The sequence below is a fragment of the Grammomys surdaster genome, unplaced genomic scaffold (assembly GCF_004785775.1).
Source record: "Grammomys surdaster isolate TR1022 unplaced genomic scaffold, NIH_TR_1.0 274, whole genome shotgun sequence".
NCBI classification, from domain to species: Eukaryota; Metazoa; Chordata; class Mammalia; order Rodentia; family Muridae; genus Grammomys; species Grammomys surdaster.
In genome coordinates this window covers 853,797-876,251 of record NW_021604715.1, presented here as the reverse complement: position 1 = coordinate 876,251, position 22,455 = coordinate 853,797, and the positions used below count along the sequence as shown (strand labels likewise).

The 22,455-nt window shown below is 41.3% G+C and overlaps 2 protein-coding genes across 5 annotated transcripts in view; one reads left to right on the top strand and one right to left on the bottom strand.

Annotated features, from left to right (window-relative positions):
- Arhgef6 (Rac/Cdc42 guanine nucleotide exchange factor 6) overlaps positions 1-3,237 on the top strand; it is a 112,028-nt gene extending 108,791 nt beyond the window's left edge. For all 4 annotated transcript variants that reach the window (XM_028776911.1, XM_028776910.1, XM_028776913.1 and 1 more), the window contains one exon: positions 1,049-3,237. In XM_028776911.1, coding sequence (XP_028632744.1) covers positions 1,049-1,189 — 141 coding nt within the window. In that variant the 3' untranslated portion in view covers positions 1,190-3,237. The remainder of the gene's footprint in view (positions 1-1,048) is intronic.
- Positions 3,238-9,143: 5,906 nt separating this feature from the next.
- Positions 9,144-21,709, bottom strand: Cd40lg (CD40 ligand). Its single transcript, XM_028776936.1, has 5 exons — positions 21,452-21,709; positions 19,382-19,513; positions 15,773-15,827; positions 13,851-13,913; positions 9,144-10,466 (listed from the first exon to the last, which is right to left on the bottom strand). Exons 1-5 carry the CDS (start codon positions 21,605-21,607, stop codon positions 10,090-10,092), a joined length of 783 nt encoding a protein of 260 aa, XP_028632769.1. The 5' UTR covers positions 21,608-21,709; the 3' UTR covers positions 9,144-10,089.
- Positions 21,710-22,455: the final 746 nt, after the last annotated feature.

The window sequence follows — 22,455 nt, the reverse complement described above, 5'->3', positions numbered from 1 at the left end:
AATTTCTGAGCCCTTCTATTTAGATACATTCAGCAGAGTGCCAAACTTAGATACCGATTTCTTGTTTCCTTATATTTTAAAAGAATGTAAGCAAGCTCAGGTATGGCAGTGCCTGTCTGCAATCCTAGCCACTAGGAATGTTGAGGCAAGGGCATCATGGGTTTGCTAGCCTGGTATAGTAAGACCTTGTCATGAAAAGAAAGGCAGGATAATGAAGGAGAGATAAAATAGAAAAGAAGGAACAACGGAAAGACAGAAAAGATAACTGTCTGGGGTGATTTGTGAATTTATGGGTATTGTGGTCCTATGCTCCATGATATACAGTTTCTCTATGTGATAAGTCTGACTGTACCTGTGAAAAGGGGGCACATAGGGAAGAGTCAAGAGCCTGCAGGAGAACTTGTGGAATGCTTAGCAAATTCTGGATGAGGCATGGTGAAGTCCCGAGCTGAGGCTGGCCAATGAGACCATGAGGAGTAAAGCAAATATAAAGAGACATTGCAGAGTTGGAACTTATGGCACAGTGCTGGGATTAGGAGAGAACAGACATTAGAGAAGCTATGATGGGCAATCTTTCAAGGATCCAGAAGCAATGGAAGAGGTTTCAGGTGATGGGGGAGGTGATACTAAGTTCCCTTTAGAACATAATAAGTTTAAAGTGCTTATTATCTCTCTAGATCAACCTGCCCCACTGATATGGTCCTGTGGGTCTGATACTGGGAAGATGAAGTTGGCACCAGAGATATTTGAGAAGCCTCTTAGCACACACTTGCACTGAAAGAAAAGTGATCCTAAATAAAAAAAAAAGTGTGGAGCAAGCTGTCTGTGGGGCAGGTTCAGTCTGCTAGAACATTTGGATTAAAGTGAAGAGTGTAGGAGGCTGCTTACACACAGGCAGAGAACCAAGAGACAGCCTGCTCTCTGAATATGTAGTCAGAGTAAAAAATGCCATGAGGAAAAGGGGGGGAAGAGGGGGAGGTGGGGGAGGAGAGGGAATCCTGAGAAGGACTGCCTTGGCTCAGTGATGAATAACTCTTTTCCCTTCTAGGAGAATAAAAAAATGAAGCAATGTCTGGAAGAAGAATTGAAGTCTAGGAAGGACCTAGAAAAGCTGGTCCGGAAGCTGTTGAAGCAAACAGATGAATGCATTCGAGCTGAATCCAGCAGCAAGACCTCAATTCTCCCATAATCAGCACTGTGCAGCTGAGCACAGTGCCTTCAGCACTTGTTAAAATGGCCAGCTGAATGATTTAACTGTGCACTTGAGCTTTGTGCTTTGTGGTGTTGGGATTCTCTCTCTCTCTCTCTCTCTCTCTCTCTCTCTCTCTCTCTCTCTCTCCTTCCCACCCCCTCCACTGTTTTATTCAGTGTTTATTGCTTGGTTATCAGTTGATTGACACTTGTTTTAACAGGGGAAATAGCCTGAGGTGGTGGCAAAAACTAGCCCGAGTACTTTGCTATGCCCAACGGCCCTATTTACTACCTAATTTGCTGGAGGCTAAGCTTCTCAGGCTACGTCTAGAGCAGGTGAAAATGAACACCTTTGTCCAGTGACCCAGCTGCACTTCCCTTGACTGTCATATGGTCCCCTTCAGTACTTTAAGAACTTATTGCCCATGTTGTCTGTTGAGATCAAGAACAGTGTAGTGCCCTCATGCTCTTTGTGCTGGTGTCCATTTAAATTCAGTGTGGTAGCAACTCCAACCGTCCACACCAGCACCAAGTCTATCAGCAAATTGCTTCAGGCAGTCCACCCTCAGTAGTAGGGCAGAGCAGCTTGATGGAGCAGATGTCCCTAGTATAGAGTAGCTTTACAGCCCAGCCCTCTGCCTCTATGTAAGTTTTCTACCTCTCCCCAACCCTGTGCTTTTAGCCAGCCATACAAAGTGGGGTGTAAACTATCATGGATTTGCTTTGCTAATTTCGTCAAACAGTTACTATGAGCAGTGATTTTACTTTGAATATCCAACGACAACCTTTTCACCGTTCTAAACAACCTGGGTAAGAAGATACTGTGCCCCAGTACACACCTTCCATCCCATCTCACCAAGCTCTGGTTTCTGCAGTGAGAAGTTAGAGACATCATTGGCCTCTAGTATGATGAGCCAGATTATAGACCCTGAGTTAAAGGGCCCCTCCTAGCTGAGCAGGTTTTCACTAAAGCTGATTGTTTGAAACTAGTTTGCTCAAGTTGTTTATAATGTCAAAACATTGACTTTGTAAGTAGTTCAGAAAAGTGACCTGTGAGAAAGCATATTTTGAAGAAAGCCCCAGAAGAACACTGTATATCTAAATTCAACACAAGTCAAAATGGGCTAAGGATGGAGGAGCACAGCTCTCTCCTACCTCCTCAGATGGCAAGACAACTTGGCCAGATGGCAAAGTCACTGGAAAGAGATGCAGAATGCCAACCAAAGGCTTACATGTATATTTGATTGGGGCCTGTAAGTGCTGTTTCAAAACCTCAAGGCCTAAAAGCTTGTTGAGGAGCCCTTCTTCCTTGCGGTATGGAGGCTCTCACAGTCTCCATAATTTCATGGTACAGTGCTATTGTCCCGTGTTACGTGGCCGGCGTCATAGCACCCACAGGATATGGAGAATTCCTGAACTCCAACCTCAGACAATTGCACACAGCCATCTTTGTCAGCTTAAAAAGTAAAGGTTTCTAAGATCGGCTGTCCTGTTTCTAAGCCCAGAGATTTCTATGAGACATCTTTCATGTAAAACATTTCTACAAAAGGGATAACAGTAGCAACCCAGATGTTCACATGTGTCCTGTCTGTGCTTAGTCAATAGTTAGCAATCAATGTGCAAATTTTGTCCATAGGAAAAACACTTTTGTGGTCATCAAATAATTTAGTTCATTGCATAAGACATTGAAAGGTCTCATAAAGGATGTGTACATATGCATGTTTGGGGACTTTGCCCTTCTGAGGAGAGGCCCTTGGTCCCCTGGATAATGAAACTTGTAAAGTGGGCTGCCCATGCTTACACTAAATACTATAAAGGAAATGAAGCCATGTTAACCCCACAGTCATGTCTCCATAGTTGTGTTGTTTACAATACTCTATAAATGGGTTCCTGTAAGTAAACTGCTGCCCTCAGGGGCCCTTCAGTTTCCCCTCTGTTATGTCCCTTCTTAGAGGAGCTCAGATTTTCTAAACTTGTTTTTATTTTAAAGACTTTTAAAATGGACATTTTCAATAAACAAGAATAAACAGTGCTTTATAAATAAGACCATGTGTTTTGTTTTTTTCTTGCTGACTGATGTTGAGGAAGGTTGTTCTTTAAATGTCATTTTATTTTCAGCTGACAAATATGAATTGTTTGTTGATGACAGTGGTGTGAGCTTTCATGCATATATCATGGCATTTTTGCATGTATTGCCTCAACTATTACAATGTCTGGAGTGAAAACTTTGAAAATCTTTGCTTTTAACTCTTGAAATAGACGAAGAAATATAGTCACTGTACTGTACACATACAAATTCTTCCCATTTTACTAAAACTTTGTCCATTTTGATCAAAACACTATCCTCTCTCTTTCCCCACTCATGCCCTTACTAAGTCCTATTTCCCCTTCAAATCTATGAGTTTCTGTTTTTACATGCCACATGTGAGGGATGAATAAGATCATGCAGCATTCATCTTTCTCTCCCTGGCTTAGTTCTCTTGCAAAATGTCCTCCAGCTTCATTAATGCTGTTACAAATTAGTTTCTTCTTTTTAGCATTCCATTATGTATATACCATATTTTATCCATCTATTTATTCATTGATTCTTCTATCATTCCATTAACTATCTATCTTTCTATGTATATATGCATGCATCTATCTATCTATCTATCTATCTATCTATCTATCTATCTATCTATCTTTCTATCTATCATCTATCTATCAGCAAGGTCTCACTGTGTAGCCATGACTAGCCTGAAACTCACTGCATACCAGGCCAGATTTTAACTCACAGAAATCTGTCTTCCTCTGGCTCTCCGGTGCTTGGGTCAAAGTATGCTTACCACCATGAACAAGCTTTAGGTTATTCTAGATCTTGATGAAGTGCCTAGTACTCAATCATTCTATTTCTTTTAGAAATAGTAAGCAATAGGTTGAGGTTGGAAATTTTAGCTAGTCCACTCTCATCAGCCTTACCCCAACCTACCTTTTCCACTTAAGGTTCTATTTCATAGTGTGATCAGATCATACCTGTAATATAGTGAGCAAATGTCACCCACTGGTGACATAGAATTTTCCTTAACTGTACTATCTTTCATCATCTGGCTTCAACTTACACATTACTTGAACTACATCTCACAATTTTCCTTCCAACATTAGGAGAGATACATTCATTTTCCTATCCAAGTGCTCCTCCATCGTTATATTTTACAAGGGTTTGTCAACGTGTGATATTTTCAATTGTGATCTCTGGTGTCAGCAGGTAGGATGAAAAGTATGTGAGCTGTGGGCTAGGGGAAATAACTCAGTTGGTGAAGTGCTTGCCATGAAAGCACAAAGGGTCTAAGCTATATGTACCAGAATACATGTCAAAATAGTGTTGTGGTGGCTTGCACCTACAGTCCCAGAACTGAAATGGCAAAGACAGGTGGATTCCTGGGGCTTGCTGGCCTGCCAGCTTAGCCTGCTCATCAAGTTCTAGGCTAGGGAAAGACCCTATCTCCAAAACCACAGTGGGACTGGCGAGATAGCTGAGCGGTGCCTGCCCTGAAAGCTTGATGGTTTGAGTTAAATCCCTAGAGCACTCAAAGGTGGAAGAAGACACCCACTCCCACAAAGTTGTCCTCAACCCTCTTCCCCCATGGGATGCTGCATGTGCATGCCCTACCTATCATAAACATGTTACAATAACAAAATGAAGTTCAAAATTCCAAAAGGCAGATGAGTCCTGTTCAATACCTGATATCGACGTATACCTTTTACATTCCCACTCTCTCATATGGAGACACATATATACAGAGAGAGAGGGGGGAGGGGGGACAGAGGAAAGGAGGACGAGGGACAATGAGGGTTCACATATACTTCATTTATGCCAATATTTGGGGTGGTGTGGGGAGTATTAATTTAAACAGTCTGTCTTCTGGTGGCCTGTAGGGCGTTCACAACATACTGTGGTGTCTGTAGTCCACATTGCAGTGTCTCTGCTCAAGCTTTGTGGGTGACACTGTAGCAGTAGCAGTGCCAGGCAGTAACCACAGCAGCAGTTGCCTAACATATGGGTCACAACTTTCATAGAATGATTTTGAAGCCATTAGTTCACCAGAATCCTACTGCCTTTCACTACTTAGTCCCCACATTTTTGTAGATACAAAATTAACTTTCTGCCTGAGCTACCTTGCTGGTTCTTTCTTGCTTTGAACAGTTAAATTTAACTATCACGTACTAGCACTCTATTAAATCGTTCACGTATTTAGGTTCATGTTAGCCTTGAACAACTCTGTCAGGTCTTCCTTGCTGTAATCTATATCTTACAGGTGAATAAATGTATTGAGATATTGGATTATGTGCTACTTCATGGTGGAGGTGTGATTTGAGCCTATATTCTGGTCTACCTCTTGGACTAGAGCTTTGTATATCGCATTTCTTCTTCTGCCTTTTGTACCCATTAAACACGGCTTCTACACAAGCTGTCGACCCTTGTGAAATTCTCAAGAGGCTCCATTTTTTGTTTATTTTGTCTTCGTTTGTGTGTTTGTTTGTTTGTTTGTTTAAGACAGGGTCTTGTGTACCCCAGGCTGACCTCAGATATACCATGTAGCCCAGGATGACCTTGAACTTGTAATTCCCCTGCCACTGCCTCTGATTTCTTAGATTATGCACGTGTATTACCATGCCAGGTATCGTGAGGGAGTGGGTTTTAAACCCATGATATGCAAGCATTATGAGTTCAACTACATCTCTAGTTTACCAGTGAACACTTGTCACATCTGGGGAATTGCTTTTCAATACCCTAAAGTGGCTTCTCTGTTGTATTCAAACTCTATTCTTTGCAACGGAAGTGGTCTTTTGTTTGTTTTTGAAGGTATCTCACTGTGTAGCTCAAACTGTTCTGAATAAATCAAGTATCTTAAGCTGGTCTTGAACTTGTTAGTTTCCTGCCTCCCTAGTGCTAGACTTACAGATTTTCAGATGTGCACTGCTGCACCTGGCCCTTTGTGCTTCTCTCTCTCTCTCTCTCTCTCTCTCTCTCTCTCTCTCTCTCTCTCTCTCCCTCCCTCCCTCCCTCCCTCCCTCCCTCTCTCTCTCTCTTTCCCCCCTCCCTCCCCCTCTCTCCCCCCTCTCTCTGTCTCACTCTCTCTGTCTCACTCTCCTCTCCTTTCCCCCTCCATTTCCTCTCCCCCCTCACAGAACTCTGTTTTTCTCCTGCTATCTTTTTTCCTCTTTGTATTTTTTGCTTTCACTTCACTCCACACTCAGTGTCTTTTTCCTTCCACTGCTCAGGTAAGGGCTGTCAGGATGTCTGAGCTGCAGAGTAGGATCCTTGATTATTGAAGTTTCCACTACTTTAGGATGCCCCCTCCCCTCACCCAGTTGCGGTGCCGCTGTTATGGTTTCCACACTTGCTTTATTTGATGATGAGCCTGAAAGAACAGTCTACTGGGACTTTCTGCTGACCCTCCCCAACCCCATCAACTGTGCAAAAACCAATATCTTCACTATGAGAATTGGAGGCAGGAAGATCATTATGGATTCAAGCCCTGCACGGAACACATAGTTCTAGGCCAACCTGGGCCCTGTCAAAAAATGCCAACTTTTCAGATGTGGATACTGTCAGGTTAAACGATCTATCAATGGTTATAAAACTAATAAATTGTGAAGCCTGGACTAAAATCCTGACTAGCTCCAGAGCTAACCTCAATCCTACAAGAGGAGCAGAACAGCAATAGTACTCAGTTCCAAGTTCCCTCTTCAAAGAGAGAGCAGCTCTCAACATAGGGGATCTGGTCCTATGGCAGTGATTGAATACACCACAAAATCGATTCCCACTTGAGCCCAGGCGTGCACTGCTGCTTCTGTTTAAGTGGGGTACTCCTGTTAGGAAAGCAGATCACAGCAAACATTTGTATTTGCATTTTCTGTTTCCATGCTTCCTATCCAACAGCAAAGACTGAAATATTTTATATCTTAGAAACAAAACAAAAATGAGCATGTATTTCAATTCTTTCTCCCCTACCTTTCCATGGAATGCAGAAGTAACAGGGCTATAAAGCCAGCACTATGGGCTAGGGACTGTGGCTCAGCTGGCAGACTGCTTTCCTAGCATGCACAAAACCTTGGGTTTAATCCCCTAGTACTGAACAAACCAGGCATGGTGGTATAGGCTTATAATTCCAGCACGTGGGAGCGAGAGGCAAGAGAATCCTTGGTCAAGGCAGGTTTCTGCTTTGGTAAATGGAATAGAGGAAGATGGCAATTGGTGGAACGAGCAACATTGACAGAAAATGTTGTCACATGGGCAGCAAGATCCAAAGTTCCAACTGAGAGGTAGAGGACTTCTAGGGGACAGATAAAAACCTAAACTATTACCCGAGTGGCTCACTCCTGCCTGCCGTCCCAGGAGGAGAATTGGAGGCAGGAAGATCAGGGATTAGAGCCCTACAAAGGACACATAGGTCTAGGCTAGCCTGGGTCCTGTCAAAAAAAAAAACGCCAAAATAAACAAACTCCAAACACCTCCTACCTCAAAAGTATTTCATCAGTAACTTGAAAGTGGTTGTTAAAACCACGACTCTTGCAGAGAGATCCTAGGAAATATAGGACAGAAGGAGACAGTGAAGAGCTGCAGTTAGAGACTTTTGAATGAGCAAGGGGACCTTGTGAGGAAACAAGGTGAGAGGCTGGGGGCCCTTGGCTGCTTGGAGTAACAAAGTCGGGGTTGGGGGAGAAAGTGTCTGGGATGGAGTTGTGGGAAGTGGCTCTAGAGGGCAGTAGAGATTATAGGCGAAGAGGAGGTAACCTAGAAAATGCAGCATTTTATATCAACGCTATTACAGTCATTTAACTAAAAAATTAATTGAGGCTATCAGTGTGCAGGCCTGGCTAGCCTGAATCTCACTAGGTAAAACAGGCTGGCCTTGAATTTGCTGCAACTCTCCTTCATCTTTCCGAAACTATGTTGGCATCTCCAGTGCAAACCACCACACCCAGCCATACACAGCTGTTTTGAGCAAATTCCTTGCTAGAAGTAGAACTAATTTGGAAGATAACCGTTCTCAAGACAAGAATGTAGGCTGAAACACAGAGGCAATGTTTAAGTCAAGAAAACATGACTATATGAAGATATTTTAAAAATATGCCTGGGGTGTTCTGTTCTTGTTTAAACAGCTATTTCTAGGAGATACTGTTTATAAAGTGGTCTATGTATTTCTACTGAGTTACTAAATCTACAAACATCACTCTTGCTCATATCAAAAGTCTCTTGCTGGGGAATGTGTGCAGACACACAGGCTTGTACAGCACGATTTCAGCTTTTCAGTGAGTCTTCATATTACAAGAGCTCTAGTCAAGATAGAGCTGTGTCATTCACACGACTGAAGAGCAAGGACAGGAAAAAGACACTTTCTCCTTCTTTTTATTTATACATTAGTATTTTTTGGATGAATGTGTTTCTTTTAAGCAAAATGTTCTACCAGTTAAACTCTTGAGTTTCTTACATGGTCGTTTCTTACATCATAGTTGGAGGTAGCAAGAAATGACCCCTCCTCCCACGGCTTCAGTGAAAGGCTCAGAGCAAAAAAAAAAAAAAAAAAAAAAAATAAAAAAAAAAGAAAAATCACCCTCAGGATGTTCCAGCTCTGTTTTCTTCTTGCTTAGAGCACAACCACCTAGACAGCTGTTAACAAGGTTGGCTCCTGCTTCTCATTTAGGACTCTCTCTTCAGTCCCCTTCTAGTTTTTCAGAGCATGATGGGAACAGAAGAAGAGACTGTTTTTCACTAACCGGGGTTCCATGTCATCTATCAAAGGCCATGGCAGACTTGAAGAGAGTATGCTGTTACCGGTATAACTTGCTGTATGCTTGAGAAATAAGTTTATGGTAACAGCCTCCCCACCTCCAAAATAGTTGACAAAATTCCTTCCAAATACTTCTTCTTCCTCCTTACAACCTGGATGAGAGCTATACAACCACAATAATGTTAGAGGATCTTTATTAATCAAAAAATAAATAATAACATAATCATTAAGTTCACTATGGAAACAATGGAGATCTCAGGGAGCTACGACAGATTCCTTTAAATATAGTCATTCCATCAGGAGGAATGGGCAGGCCAGGAGCTGCTGTCTACATTCTCCTGACAGTGCTGTAGACAGATACAGGGTAGATAATAAGAGAACCAGCCAACAACAGCCTGACTCTGTGTGTGTGTGTGTGTGTGTGTGTGTGTGTGTGTGTGTGTGTGGTGTGTGGTGTGGTGTGTGTGTGTGTGTGTGTGTGTGTAAAAGAGGGGGCAGGAGGGAGGGAGTCAGAGGGAGGGGGAGGGAGGGAGAGGGGAGAGAGAGAGGGAATGAGAGTGGAGACATTGAAATACTGAGTGTTGGGGTATTGGGAGGAAGGTGGAGGCAGAGTTTCTCAGTTCTCCGTGGGAGACTTTAGAACCTGGCCTACTGGGGCCACAGGGACCCCAAATCAACCATAAAAGACTGTGAGCTCAGGCTCACAATTGCCCTTCTGCATCTTTCCTGGTAAGACAAGTACACTGTCCATTGAACATAAAACAACATAAAACATAAAACAACAAAACTGAGCTCGGTTCATTATCTGCTGTTTCATCAGAGTTCTGTCATCTGCGAATTCTGGCTCTGTCTTCTCCTAGGGCTCTTTGGTTGTCTTCGTCAGTGGAGTTGCTGTTTCAGATTGCTACGTTCGTAGGGAGAAGGGTCCGTTAGGATTTTGCCTGCCCTGTAATTCTCTTATTCCAGCTCTATGTGCCTTGGGGGGTACATAATAAATAGTTCTCCATGAGAAGGGTCCTAGGGTTATAAATAGGCAGTTCAACACGGGGCAGGTCCTAACTGATTTGCTGTATAGGGAAGACTGCCAGCATCCGCCCTGCTGCAGCCTAGGACAGCACACTGTTCAGAGTTTGAGTAAGCCAAAAGATGAGAAGCCAATTCTGTGGATCACTTGGCTTGCTTCAGTCACATTGACAAACACAGAAGCACCTGCTTGTAATTCAAATACTCCGCCCAAGTGAATGGACTGCTGCTCACAAAGCTTGGAGGAACTGTGGGTATTTGCTGCCCTAAGTAAGATTCTCTCAGATCCACTGCTGGGTTTCAGGCAGAGACTGACGATGAATGGACGTTGACTCAAAGGTTCCCGATTAGAGCAGAAGGTGACTTGGGTGTAGACGTAATAGAGTCCTTCTCTTTTAACTGTCAGCTGTTTCCCATTTTCGAGCACTACCAAGTTGCTTTTCATGGTATAATATCCTTTCTTGGCCCATTGTAGAACTGTAAAGAAAGAGAGGGGATCCCTGGTGAGTATAAGCACTGCATGGTATATATTCTAACAGAAAATAAGGTTTAAGGTTGGATGCTGACTTCCCATGAGAATGAATTCTCAAGGCACTTTATGTCCCTCAGAGGCACAAGGGATTACAGATACCAAGTTTATATGGGCTTCAGAGTTAGTGTCAGGTTCCAATCTGGGTTTCCTTCAAGCTTGGGCAGATTGGAACCTGACACTAACTCTGAAGCAACAGAACAGGGACAGTAAGTATTACAGCATGTTTCAGAGACACAAAAAGGTTAAAGTAGCAGATAACAGCAAAATGTTTCCTCTCTTTAAAGTTCTCTAAACCAAATTTCCCTTGAATTTAAGAAAGTGCAAATGATCAGTCAGACCTGGTGATGTGTGTCTAGATTGCCCAGACAACATTGAGGCAGGAGAATCTTGAGTGCAAGGTTAATGTCATCCTTGGCCACATACTGACTTTGAGACCCTGTCTCAAAACAACAACAAAAGGGATTAGGGTGGTCAGGCATAAAGGAGGTCACTGAGACATGCTGATACCTAGCCTACGGGAGAAAATATGAGTCTCAGGCTCAACGGAAGCCCCTACTCCAGGAGACTAGGTGAGGAGTGATTAAGACAAGGGCATGTTCATCTGATCTTTGTGTACTCCCACTACCCTTCACATATGGATACATTCACATAGACATATGTACACAAACATAAATGAACAAATAAACGGTTTTAAAATGAAGTGCAAATGATTTCAGATTCATGCATGGCATAAAATTCTTGCTACTGAGAGTGAGAATACTTAGCTTATCATGAATGTTACAAAGCTAGAGTTGTCAGTCTACCTAGATTAGCGTCATCTCAGAGGCAAGACCCCACTTCTTCCTTCTACCTTACGCTGTTGCAAACCTGACCTGCCTCCCACGATCACACCTAAAATAGGCAAGGGAGTATGAAAATAAACCATGTGCTCATTTAACTGTGTTTTGATCTCCCATTGTAGTGGGTGCCACCAACTTGAAAGTACCCATATTTTTGCGGCTAGGCCAGAGTCTCCACCAACAGTGTGCCCTTTTCTCTGCTGAGTTGTTGAGTGGGTTCAAAGTGGTATGTGCACCCGATTTCAAATCTCAGCTTCCACAGCTAGATTTGATGGAGGTGAGGGGTGGGAGGCAAGGAGAAGTAAAAGTATTGATGTATTTACTTTCTTGAGGTTTTCCAACTATTTTAGTTGATGGTCTTACACATATTAGGGCATAAGATACTATTGGTTAAGATTCCTCTTTTTGCACGAGAAGGCATCTCATTGCACCTGATACATTACACCTCAAATTCTCTATAAAAGATGTTGTTTTGTGATGTTTTCACTTTTGAACCATTTGATTCAGAAAAAAAGCCAGATTCTCTTCTGTTTAATAAATAGATTACCCACTTACACTTCTGTTTTCCTTTCTGAGACAGGATCTCACTAGATAGCCTTGGCTGGTCTGCAACTTGCTATGCAGACCAGTCTAGCTTAGGACTCACAGAGATCTACCTGCCTCTGTCTTGTGAATTTGTCTACTTTTGAGGAAAGACAAGATTTCATGGAACCCAGGTTGGCCTGGAATTTACTTTGTAGTTTAGGGTGACCTTAAACTTATTATCTTTGCTTCCTCCCTAGAACTGAGATCACAGATAATGTGCCACTTTGTTAATTCCTTATTTCATTTTGATTCTTACTGAGAGATGTAGGCCAAGTTTGTAGCATCATGCCCAGGAAGGAATGAGAAATTTGGAGTGGTAGCGTACTGTACTATCTTCCCTATGTTGTTCTGTACATCTACTGTGATATAGACTGTGACATATTTCACAGGCAGGCAGTACCAGTTCTATGCCTTTTGAAAAATTCAAAATTTCACTAAATATATCCAAGGACCAAAAGATTTGGGTGCAGGCAGACAAAGAACAGGAGGAGGTGATCTGAGGAGGTTTCTCTGCTGCTGTGATCTAATGCAAACATGATATATGAGTGGCTTCTCTAGTCATAGCAATAATTGTGGTGTTTTTCCATAAGCATATTTTTGAGAGAAGTGTATAAGACAAAAGTAATAAATATTAAAAGAACAACTGGTATCCATGAAGAACATTAGGTCACTCTCTTGATATCACAGTGAAGGAAGCTAAGTTGTGACATGTTGCTCGGGTATAGCATAGCTTAGTAATATAACTTTCTTCCACAATAGTTGATTTGATATTCAAAACTACTCTGTGAAGTAGAAGAGAAAGAAAACTGCCAAAGAATGAATGGGATTTGCCTAAAGTCATTTAGCAAGCCGTCTTTAGCTTTTAAACCCGGGTGCTCACAAACTCCCTAACCAATACTCTTACTTATATAGCATCAACCACAATATCATACATGTGCTTCTGTATTATAGTCACCGAGGAGCTCAAGTCACCTCAAAAACAGCACAATGCAGTGTCTTCCTTTGTTTCTATATGGCTTTGTCTCTTACACACAGACACACACACACACACACACACACACACACACACACACACGGGTGCCTATGTGTGTACTTGCACAAATGACACATATGATTTAGAACTCGATTGCAAAGCACTTTGCTGAAGCTTTCTAAGGCTGATCCCATACTCATGCCTTTACGTACATGGAGAATTTTACGCTGGCTTACATGTTTCCATCCATCTACAGATGTGATTCATTTTACAGTACTAGCTATTACAGGGTAGAGATTTGGGGAAAAGAATAAGGGCTGGATGATGGTAGAATACATATGGAAATAAAAGCATGCGTGTTGAAAAGACCACAGTATGCCATCTGTTGTTACTTCATTGAAAAATCTAACGTCTCAGCGGCTATTGATCTTTACAAAATGATTTTTGCCTTTAATTTCCCTGAGGTCAGCCCCACTGAAACTGAGGTTAATCATACAGGGATTGACAGATGACAAAAAAGACCTCCTGAGGCCCATTTATACACAGTGAAGAGGTTTCAGAAAGAGAGATGTTCCCAGAGAGGAGGTCACTACCTGCCATCTCTTTTTATGCTTGCAAAACAATGGTTCCTCCACCCAATGATTCATCATTTAGAATTGGCCACTAAGATAAAAACATAATGAGAACACAGGGACTGTTTCCCACCTCCTTTGTCCTGCTAAGTCCCATCTGTGCGTTTGAGCTGACTCTGATAACAAAGGATAGTGTATGGAAAGTTATATGGGTAGGTTGGTAAATTGGTCCCTGGAGGAAGAAAAATGCCTAATGATTAGGCTGCATTGCTTTGGAGTACACACACACACACACACACACACACACACACACACACACACACACTTGGGTGGCTTTCACTCCAATGTTGCGGGACTTACCAGATGCTGCATTACTGTTGGCTTCGCTTACAACATGTGCTGCAATTTGAGGATCCTCATCACCTGAAGTGAAACCAAAAGCAAACTGTCAGGCCAAAGAAATATACAACAGCTCATGGAATTGATGGGTCCAGTTCTGTAGCTGCATAATAGTGGCTGTGCTAGAGTACTTTATGTTAAAGGAAGGATAACTGGTCTGGAATCCTTCCCAATGAAGGAAAATGTGGTTTCTAATATCTCAAAAACTGAATTCGCTGTTTCCATAGAGCCTTTTTTCCTGACTGGTATTCAACACTCCATTCCACTTAACATAGATAGACACTGGCTAAATATTGGTCTTTATTAACTCTGCCTTGAATCTTGCTTTTAAGAACAGCTTCCATACACTGGTGTGGAGTGGACAACACTGTGCCTGCATACTGAGCTAGTGTTATGATCATGGTATCTGGTTGGGTCAAATGACTGTCCAGATTTTCAAATCTTGCTCTGTTTCTTATGCAAGAGCTTTGCTTCCAAATTAAAAGTGTTCATCTGCTAAATGTAGAAACTGTGGTTACTTTCTATCCAGTTGTGAGCCTGATGCTAAGAACTTTGTAGGTATATTACAAAGGATATTTTGTCCTGTAACTTGAAAGTTCAATTCAGTCACCTTTATGACTTGTCTGAAGACAAACATCCATTTCGAAGGATGATTCCTCCAAAACTCACTGAAATTAACAGACAACCCGGCATCACTGCTCATGCCTTGCATTCACTGTGAGAATGAAAGCTTCAGAGGCCTACAATGAGCCATTGGCATCCAGACCAGTGGTTATGACAGGTTCTGAACACTCTCTTCCCATGAGAAAAGGGTATACCTTTCTACATATGCATTTTTTCATATACATTAGATTTGTGTAGTTGCAGCGTCGTGTTCAATAACCTTGTGACGTTACAGTTTCTACAATAGCCTCATTTCCCTTTTCTGCTACTCAAGACACTTCAGTTAGCACTGGTTTAGGGATGCTATAATCTAAAAGGAATGGGAGAAACTAGTGTTCAGAAAAGGAAATAACTAAGAAAGGAAAGAGCCTGAAAAGCACCATAAAGGGAACAGTGGAAGGTGTTGGGCATGTTTAGCCTAGATATGAACAAATTCAATGGACACTTGGGGCCATGGTTGCTGTCTCCAGTGTCCAGACAGCTGCTGTATAGAGAAGTAATTTTTCCTTGCTCAGTACATCCCCAAAGAACAGAAATGTGGCCAATAAGTGTACATTCCAGGAAATTTTTGAGGAACACAATTAGAAAGTGAAGCTGTTTTGAGTAGATATTGACCTTAATATAATTATTAGAGCTATTTAAAGAGAGACCGGGATGTCTTATTTTGTATAAGGTATCCTATCTTTAGGCATGTCTAAGCAGAGGCTATATGCTCAGTAATGCCTTCATTCATATTCTCAGGAATGTACTGGAATTGAGAACCATCAAGGTCCTTTCATGACCTCCAGATATCCAGGATGCTCCCATTTTAAGAGCAGACAAAAATTAGAATGTAGCCATTCTGTATTCATTGATCCCAGAAGACCCACTAGGTACTGTCCACCCACACAGTAGTTATCATTGAAAGATGAATGCCAATTTTACCAAATGATGACTTTCTTCCTATTTGGTCCTCTGAAGATGGAGCTAAACTGTGTGATCCTTTGGATAAAGGTTTCGATATGGATTTTTTTCATATTTACTCTTATCAACATTAATAGGAACATCTCATCAACATGGACATAAAAAGCCTTTCTGTATCACAGAGGCCTGAGAATGTAGCAGTTTAACAAATGTCTTTTGTTTTATTCATGGGACTAAATGTTCCTTGTTTCATGTGCCCAATCTAAAGCTTCTTTTCACCTTAAAGCATTTATCGAAATTGGTAAATAGCAACATACCTCTTTGCATTTCAAAGATGTTTTCCTTTTTCTCTTCTTTGTTTAACGTTATATCCTAAAAGAAGAATCATTGTAAAAGATCAGTTGACTGAAACGATTCTCAGTACAGTTGTCTGCTTCTGGTGAAGGTTATAATATAACTTAAGCTGCTGCTGTTAATTCCACCATAGCAATTGGGAGTCCCTGGCTCTGACAGATGAGCTGACAGCCCAGAAAACCCAGAGGAGATCCTGGAAGCAAAATCCAGGCCTTATTATCTCCATTGCAGTGCTCTCCCAGATCAGAGGTTGTGACTCTGACCCTTTCTATGACCCTGACCTTCCTGCCTTTTGACAGATATTGATAAATAATGCTGAATGGGGGTAATAATTCAACCATTGAAACTGGCATATGGGATATTATCAAACAAAATGCAGGCCATAGGTCTCTTAGAATCACGTTAGTTTGAAACCTCTTAAGAAAAGATTTAAACATGATCGTGGGAAAGAGATCTGTACTTTGACATTGAATGTGTCTTGTGGGTGGTTATTCTGTATGGCCTATACTTATTTTAAGTAATTAACATTCAGCAAAGACAGATCTTCTAATGGTGGTGGTCACGGTGTTCAGAACACTTAGTTTCTTATTTTTATTTTATTTCCTTTGAAAATTCCATGCACATTATTTTGTGCTTTTTAAGACGGGTTCTCAAGAAGCCCAGGCTAATCTTGAACGTGTTATGAAGCTGGGGATGACCTTGAATTCTTGATCCTCCTGCCTCTACCTCCCAAATGCTGATTGCAGGCATGTACCACAGTGCCTACTAAATGCAACACTGAAAGATTTCTTTTACTTATAACCTGAAAGAATTCTGGACATATTTGAGAAAGCTAGCACAGGCTTCCTTCTACTGATCTTGAGAGATGATCAAGGCTGTTGCCGCCATTTTAAGAAGACTGAATCAAAGGCCTGTCAAGTATGAGATCAACCAAGGGCCTGAGGCTTAAATGAAGTACAGAAAGTAGGATCCCATTCACAGACCTGGCTCAACCTGTTACATCACTCTCTTCTGAACAGGCAGGGGAAGAAAACAGTAGTGCTTTCAAATCTAATAGTCCTATGCTTCTTGCCAGTCCTGGAACCTAATACCTGCTGGGCCTTTCCATCAAGTTCCTCACCCCAAGAAGGCATTTGCCTTGTTACTCTTGACTATTTTAACTATGGGCTCAGCTTGGTTGCCATATGTGAGGGCTTAAGGGATGGAGAGCCCCACAGATCAACTTTCCATTTGAGCTGTGGTGGGGGCACCATGACAATGCAGCAACAGGAAAATGTTTGCAAGCTGACAAGTAAACAAAGGACCCTTTGGTGTCTTTTCAAACACTAGTGTGTGATGATTGAAGTTGAGATATTTTAGGCTAGGTGGTTGCAGTGGTGTTGGGGCCTGGCCCAGGTGAAAACGTGAAATCAGCAAAGTTTGTCTTTTCTGCACCCAGCCTTGACTTTTGTGAACTTCCCCCGACTCACACTCCCAGAGCCATTTTTTTTTTTTTTTGTGGCTTCACTCTTCACTTCAATTAAAAGGGTTTTTAAAGTCAAATTTCAAAAAAAATCTTGGATTAATAATTTCTTTCTTCGTAGAAATTTTACATGGCAGATAAGGCTATATTGAGCTCTTTAACCTGAAATGGAAATGTTTTGATGATAATCAAAGACACTTTAGAAATTAGTAGACAGATAACCATGAGACTGACCATACTATAAAGGGAACAAGGTAGATTTTACTATGTAATTACACTGTTTAAAATGATGCCTCCACTTGCCCTAACACCAACCCCAACTCCCATCTTCCTCCCACAGTGAGCGCTCCATGATACTTGTCTCCGAAGTTAATGAGCTCTGTCATGAGAGATATTTAAATGAAAATTGGCTGACCACTTTGTAGAGACGGTAAAGAGAAGACTGAAATCCTAAGAACTGAGAATTACACCAGAGTATTTCTAGGACCCCAACAGGCCCTGTGACTTCAAGGTTACTCTGGGCCAGACAGCTCATGGTCCAAAGTTCTCTAACATTAGCTAAGAAAACACAAATCTAATCTGGAATTAGTCTACAGTTGACTTGCTGGGCTCAACAGTTCCAAATCCTATTTCTGAGCGATACATCTAGGAAAATGGTGACCTAAAGGGGAAGCAGTAGATAGAGGAGGGTTAACTGATGGGAAATCTTTGAAGCTTAGCTTTTTTATAGCCTAGGGAAAGATGGCATTTCTTGGGGCTCCATAGTGGACAGGTTAAGGTCCTAGAGCCTTGGCTGATATGCCTAAAAAGGTCTACTTTTTTTCCCCCATATAAGCCTCCTATCCTGGGTAGATGATTTTGGAAGCTTTCTACATCTGACCAGAATGGGGACAACAGGAGTTGGCAGGTCATCTGTGAAAACTCTCTGTAATAGAGAGAAAAGGGAAAAAGAACAAGCCGCTTTCGCTGCCATTGAAGGAAACTGAAGGCTGATCACAGAATGAGAGAAGGCTTGCACTGGTAGTGTCCTTATAGAGAATCTCAGCCTCCAGAACTCTACGTATAAGCACTGGAGAAACTAAGACACTCCTAAACTAACCAATCTGGCAAATAAAGTGCTAAGGATTTTATGTAAATCTTACATTTTAGAACACAGGGTTAAGATACAAGGTTCAAACAATTAAGCATTGCACAGAGCTAAAATCTAAATTAAACTGGACATAGTGGTGTATGCCTGAGGTTAGAAGCAGGAGGATCCAGAGAACAAGTCTTCAGCTCCATACAAGTCTTCCACAAGTTGAAGACCATCCTAGGCTACTCAAGACTGTCTCAAAGAATTAAAAAATAAATAAATAAATACATTCTAGCTTAATATAAAGAACTTAAAAGCCAGTGACAGGTTTGAACTGAACTCTGATCCCAGTAAGTGGCCTAGGAATAAGCTTTTAGAATCTTCTTCTTCATTAGATTAAATTACACCTTGCTGACTGTATAGGAGGATGCAAGTTCTGAAATAAGGTTGGAAGGGGACAATGAAGTGGCTCAGTGAGGAAAGGCCAAGCCTACGGTTGTGAGTTCAATCTGCAGGACTCACACAGTGGAGGAAAACAAGCAAGACTCGAAAGTTGTCCTGTGACTACCATATGTGTCATGAATTTACAAATGAAGTAATCTCTTGAGCTTTTTACTCCATTATTCGATAACATATCATTTGCACATAAGAATGAAAACCGAGTTTTGTTGCAGTAGTATGCACATGTCCAACTCAGCTCTCTTCTTCATTTTATCCTGAGGCTTTGTCTTCTTTTCTTTTTGTATGTACACATTTCCATACCTACATATGTGTGTGTGTGTATATGTATACATGTATATATTGCACATGTGTGTTTATATACAGTACATTTTGATAATGTTTCACTCTGTAGACCAAGCTGGCCTGGAACACATGGCAGTCCGTCCTTTGACTGTGGCCTCCCAGGTGCTAACATCGCAGCTGTAACCACTATCCCTGCTTACATTTTAAACCTTTCCAGGGTCAGAATTCAGTCTGCAGAACTGGGAAATGTACTAAAACTTCTCAGTGAAGTCTGCCAGAAACTGAGAACCTTACCTTGACAAGGTCTTCAAATTGCCTTCTCATCTCGTCACAGTTCAGCAAGGATAAGGACCCTTCTCCTTTGTTGCATCTCTTTAGCTTTTTTATGAATACAAAATCTTCATGAAGGTTTACTTCCTCTTCTACCTGTTTTGAAATAACAGGCTGGTGAGAAATGTCATAGTGAAGAAGAATGCTGCTAATTGTGTCTGCCTCCACATTTGCTTCCATGGCACTGACAAGAGGGGGACTTTGACAGTGTAAATGGGGAAGTATTAAAAGTTATTATGCTGGATTACTGCTGTTTGGCACCTGTCATTTAACAGCCTAAAAAGCCGGTGATTCTGATGTCATATTATCTGTGCCTCTGGATAGAAATCACAGCTCTTCTAATGACTTCTCATACCTGTGTACCACAACAGCAGTGTCCTATAATTGCCATGTTTCCCACCAGCCTTAAAGGAGTTTTGCTGCTGAGCTAGTTTGCCTAATTCATGGTAGTGTTCATAACATGGGGGCTCACAAAGGTGTTCATTCACAACATGAATTTATTATAACATCTCTTAGTTCTTCAGTACTTGTAGAAAGCATTTGCATTTTTAAAGAAATTATCTCTCATCCCCAAAGAGAATTTGATACTTTCTTTTTTTAATATTTGAGTAATTAAATGTATGTGATTAATTTGTGTTGTCAACCAACTAATTCCATACAACTTCTTCTTGTCTTAAGTGCAGATTCTTAACTTGCAAAACAAGATATAGTGGAACACATCTGTAATCTCTATGATTGTAGGATGAGGCAGGAGTGTTCCTGTGAGTTAAAAGTCAATCTGGTCTATCTAGTGAGTTCCAGACCATTCTGAGCTATAGTGAGACTGTCTCAAAAAGGGAGAAAAATTCAAAATCAACCAAATAAAGTCAAAACAAAATATAAGGGGGAGTTTGCCAATGGCTTTGCCTGTCATTTAAAGTTCACTTAAATATTACAGCACATTTGAGTCTGTATGGTTTATAACTTCCTCACTACTCTCAAAGCCTTTATACAGGCATTTAACAAAGCCCACCAGGCCACATATGAATAAACAAACAAACAATCAGATATCAAACCTGTCTCTTTGCTCTGCAGTGAAATCCAGTTTGAGTAGGCAAGCAGATTATCTCCACTCTCATTACCTGTCACTACCTCTCCTTATATTGATAGAAACTTCATGACCTTCATTTATGTCCTCATCTCAATAAAGGGCAGCCAAGGGTCCCAGAGCGAAGACTGCTTCCCATTTGTCGGTGCCTAGCCACTATCCTCACTTCGAGACTTTTAGGAACAGCTAGATACTTGATTACTTTTCTCCTAGTCACCTGTGATTAACATTTCGTATCACAGCCCGTTTGTCCCTCAGTGGATGTGAACTAGCACATGGAAACAGGGTAAATCCTGAAGTTACTTTGAATAAATAGTCTGCTCCCTTCTTACCCTCTTTTGTCTTTATAAACACAATCATTTAACCATGTAGCAGAGGAGCACAGAGCAGCTTCCAATGGCAGCTGACATTGAAGAGTTGCACAGGCAGCACCATTCCGACTTTAAAAATCGGCAGATTAGGGGCATTGTTCATGAATCAGTGTTCAAAGTTGTCTTCGTGGGACTCATTTTTTAAGTTGTCTTTATGGAGAAAAACAGTTTACTTTTGGAAACAAGTTTTAGGAACTAACTAGCTGCTGCCGGTTTGGCACTATTCTATGTCCTTTTCAGGGCTAGAATCATTGATCTGTGGCATGGGGACCATGGCTACTTCCAATTCCCTGGTACTGAAAGAGAAATGAAAATATGAAGTAACATGTCCAGAATCTCAGAGCAGTTTAGAGCTAAGCTAAGATTTGAAGGCAGACTGTCTGAGTTCAGATTCTGAGATCTTAGTCAGAGGCAAAACTGGGAGGCTCCACTTTCTAGGCAGCAAGCATTATGCCACAAGACTATCAATCTACTTAAAGTTTTTTACTGTTCTACATCATTTGGGTAGAGCTTAACCTGTACACAGATCAATAAGACCCCCCAACTTAGCTAATTAAGGCTTGTAGGTCACCTTACCTTATCCAATCTTCTATGAAGATACACAGCAAAAAGCACAGACCCAATCATCTGGGTGATAAGAAAAACAGTAAGTAAATACATAAAAATCTTCATGCTCCCTGGAAGCCCAGTAGCCACGGATCTGGGAGAAGGTTGGCTGTATGTTTCTATCATGCTGGCTGAAAGATGAAGTGGTATCTTCTGACCAAGAATGTGACAGAGGCAGCATGAGAAGACTGTCAAAGTGGCCACCTTACTCAGGATTAGTTAAGAGCGCACAATCGTCGCAACCCACACTTCCTGGAAAATGTGCTTCGTAGTCTTCTGTCCCAGCAAAAAAGTTACGTAAAGGTTTTTTCTTTTCTTTTCTTTCCTTTTCTTTTTTTAAATTACACCCATATCATTCACTTCCAGGCTTTCCCTTTTGTTAGTAAAGAAGAAACGAGTTTCTTCTTCCATACATTCATTCTTGCCTTGAAATGTCAGACTTCTTAAAAGACAATGGCAGTATTTTCCTATTGCTGTCTAAATTTTGGGGTTCACCAGTTTCAAGGAAAGTGACAAATGAGTCCACTAGTAACAAACTCATTTCAATTTCAATCTTACTAACATAAATCTGGAACCTGGTATAAAGGTAAAGAAACAGATGTTAGCAAAAATAAGAATTGATTTCACGCCTGGTGTGCTGCCTGTTAATTGCTTCCCATGACTTTGTTTCTTCACTCTGTAAGCTCAACAAAATCTTTCTAGCTTTGATAGTCAAAACTACATGTCATAAAGCAAAAAAGGGCTCCACACTTACTAAATAAGATGTAACTAGAAAGATAATTTATGTTAAAAAACAAAACAAAAAAACCTTTGCTGAAAAGCAAACCTAGTACAGTGTTTGGGAAATGAGATAAAACCTTGGGGAATGAAGCTAAAGGAGAATGATTAGTCTGACTTGGCCACATCCCCTGTCTCCACAGCTAAGGTCCAGTATACTGATGTGTGGCTAAAGATAAGAAAAACAAGCTTTGGCT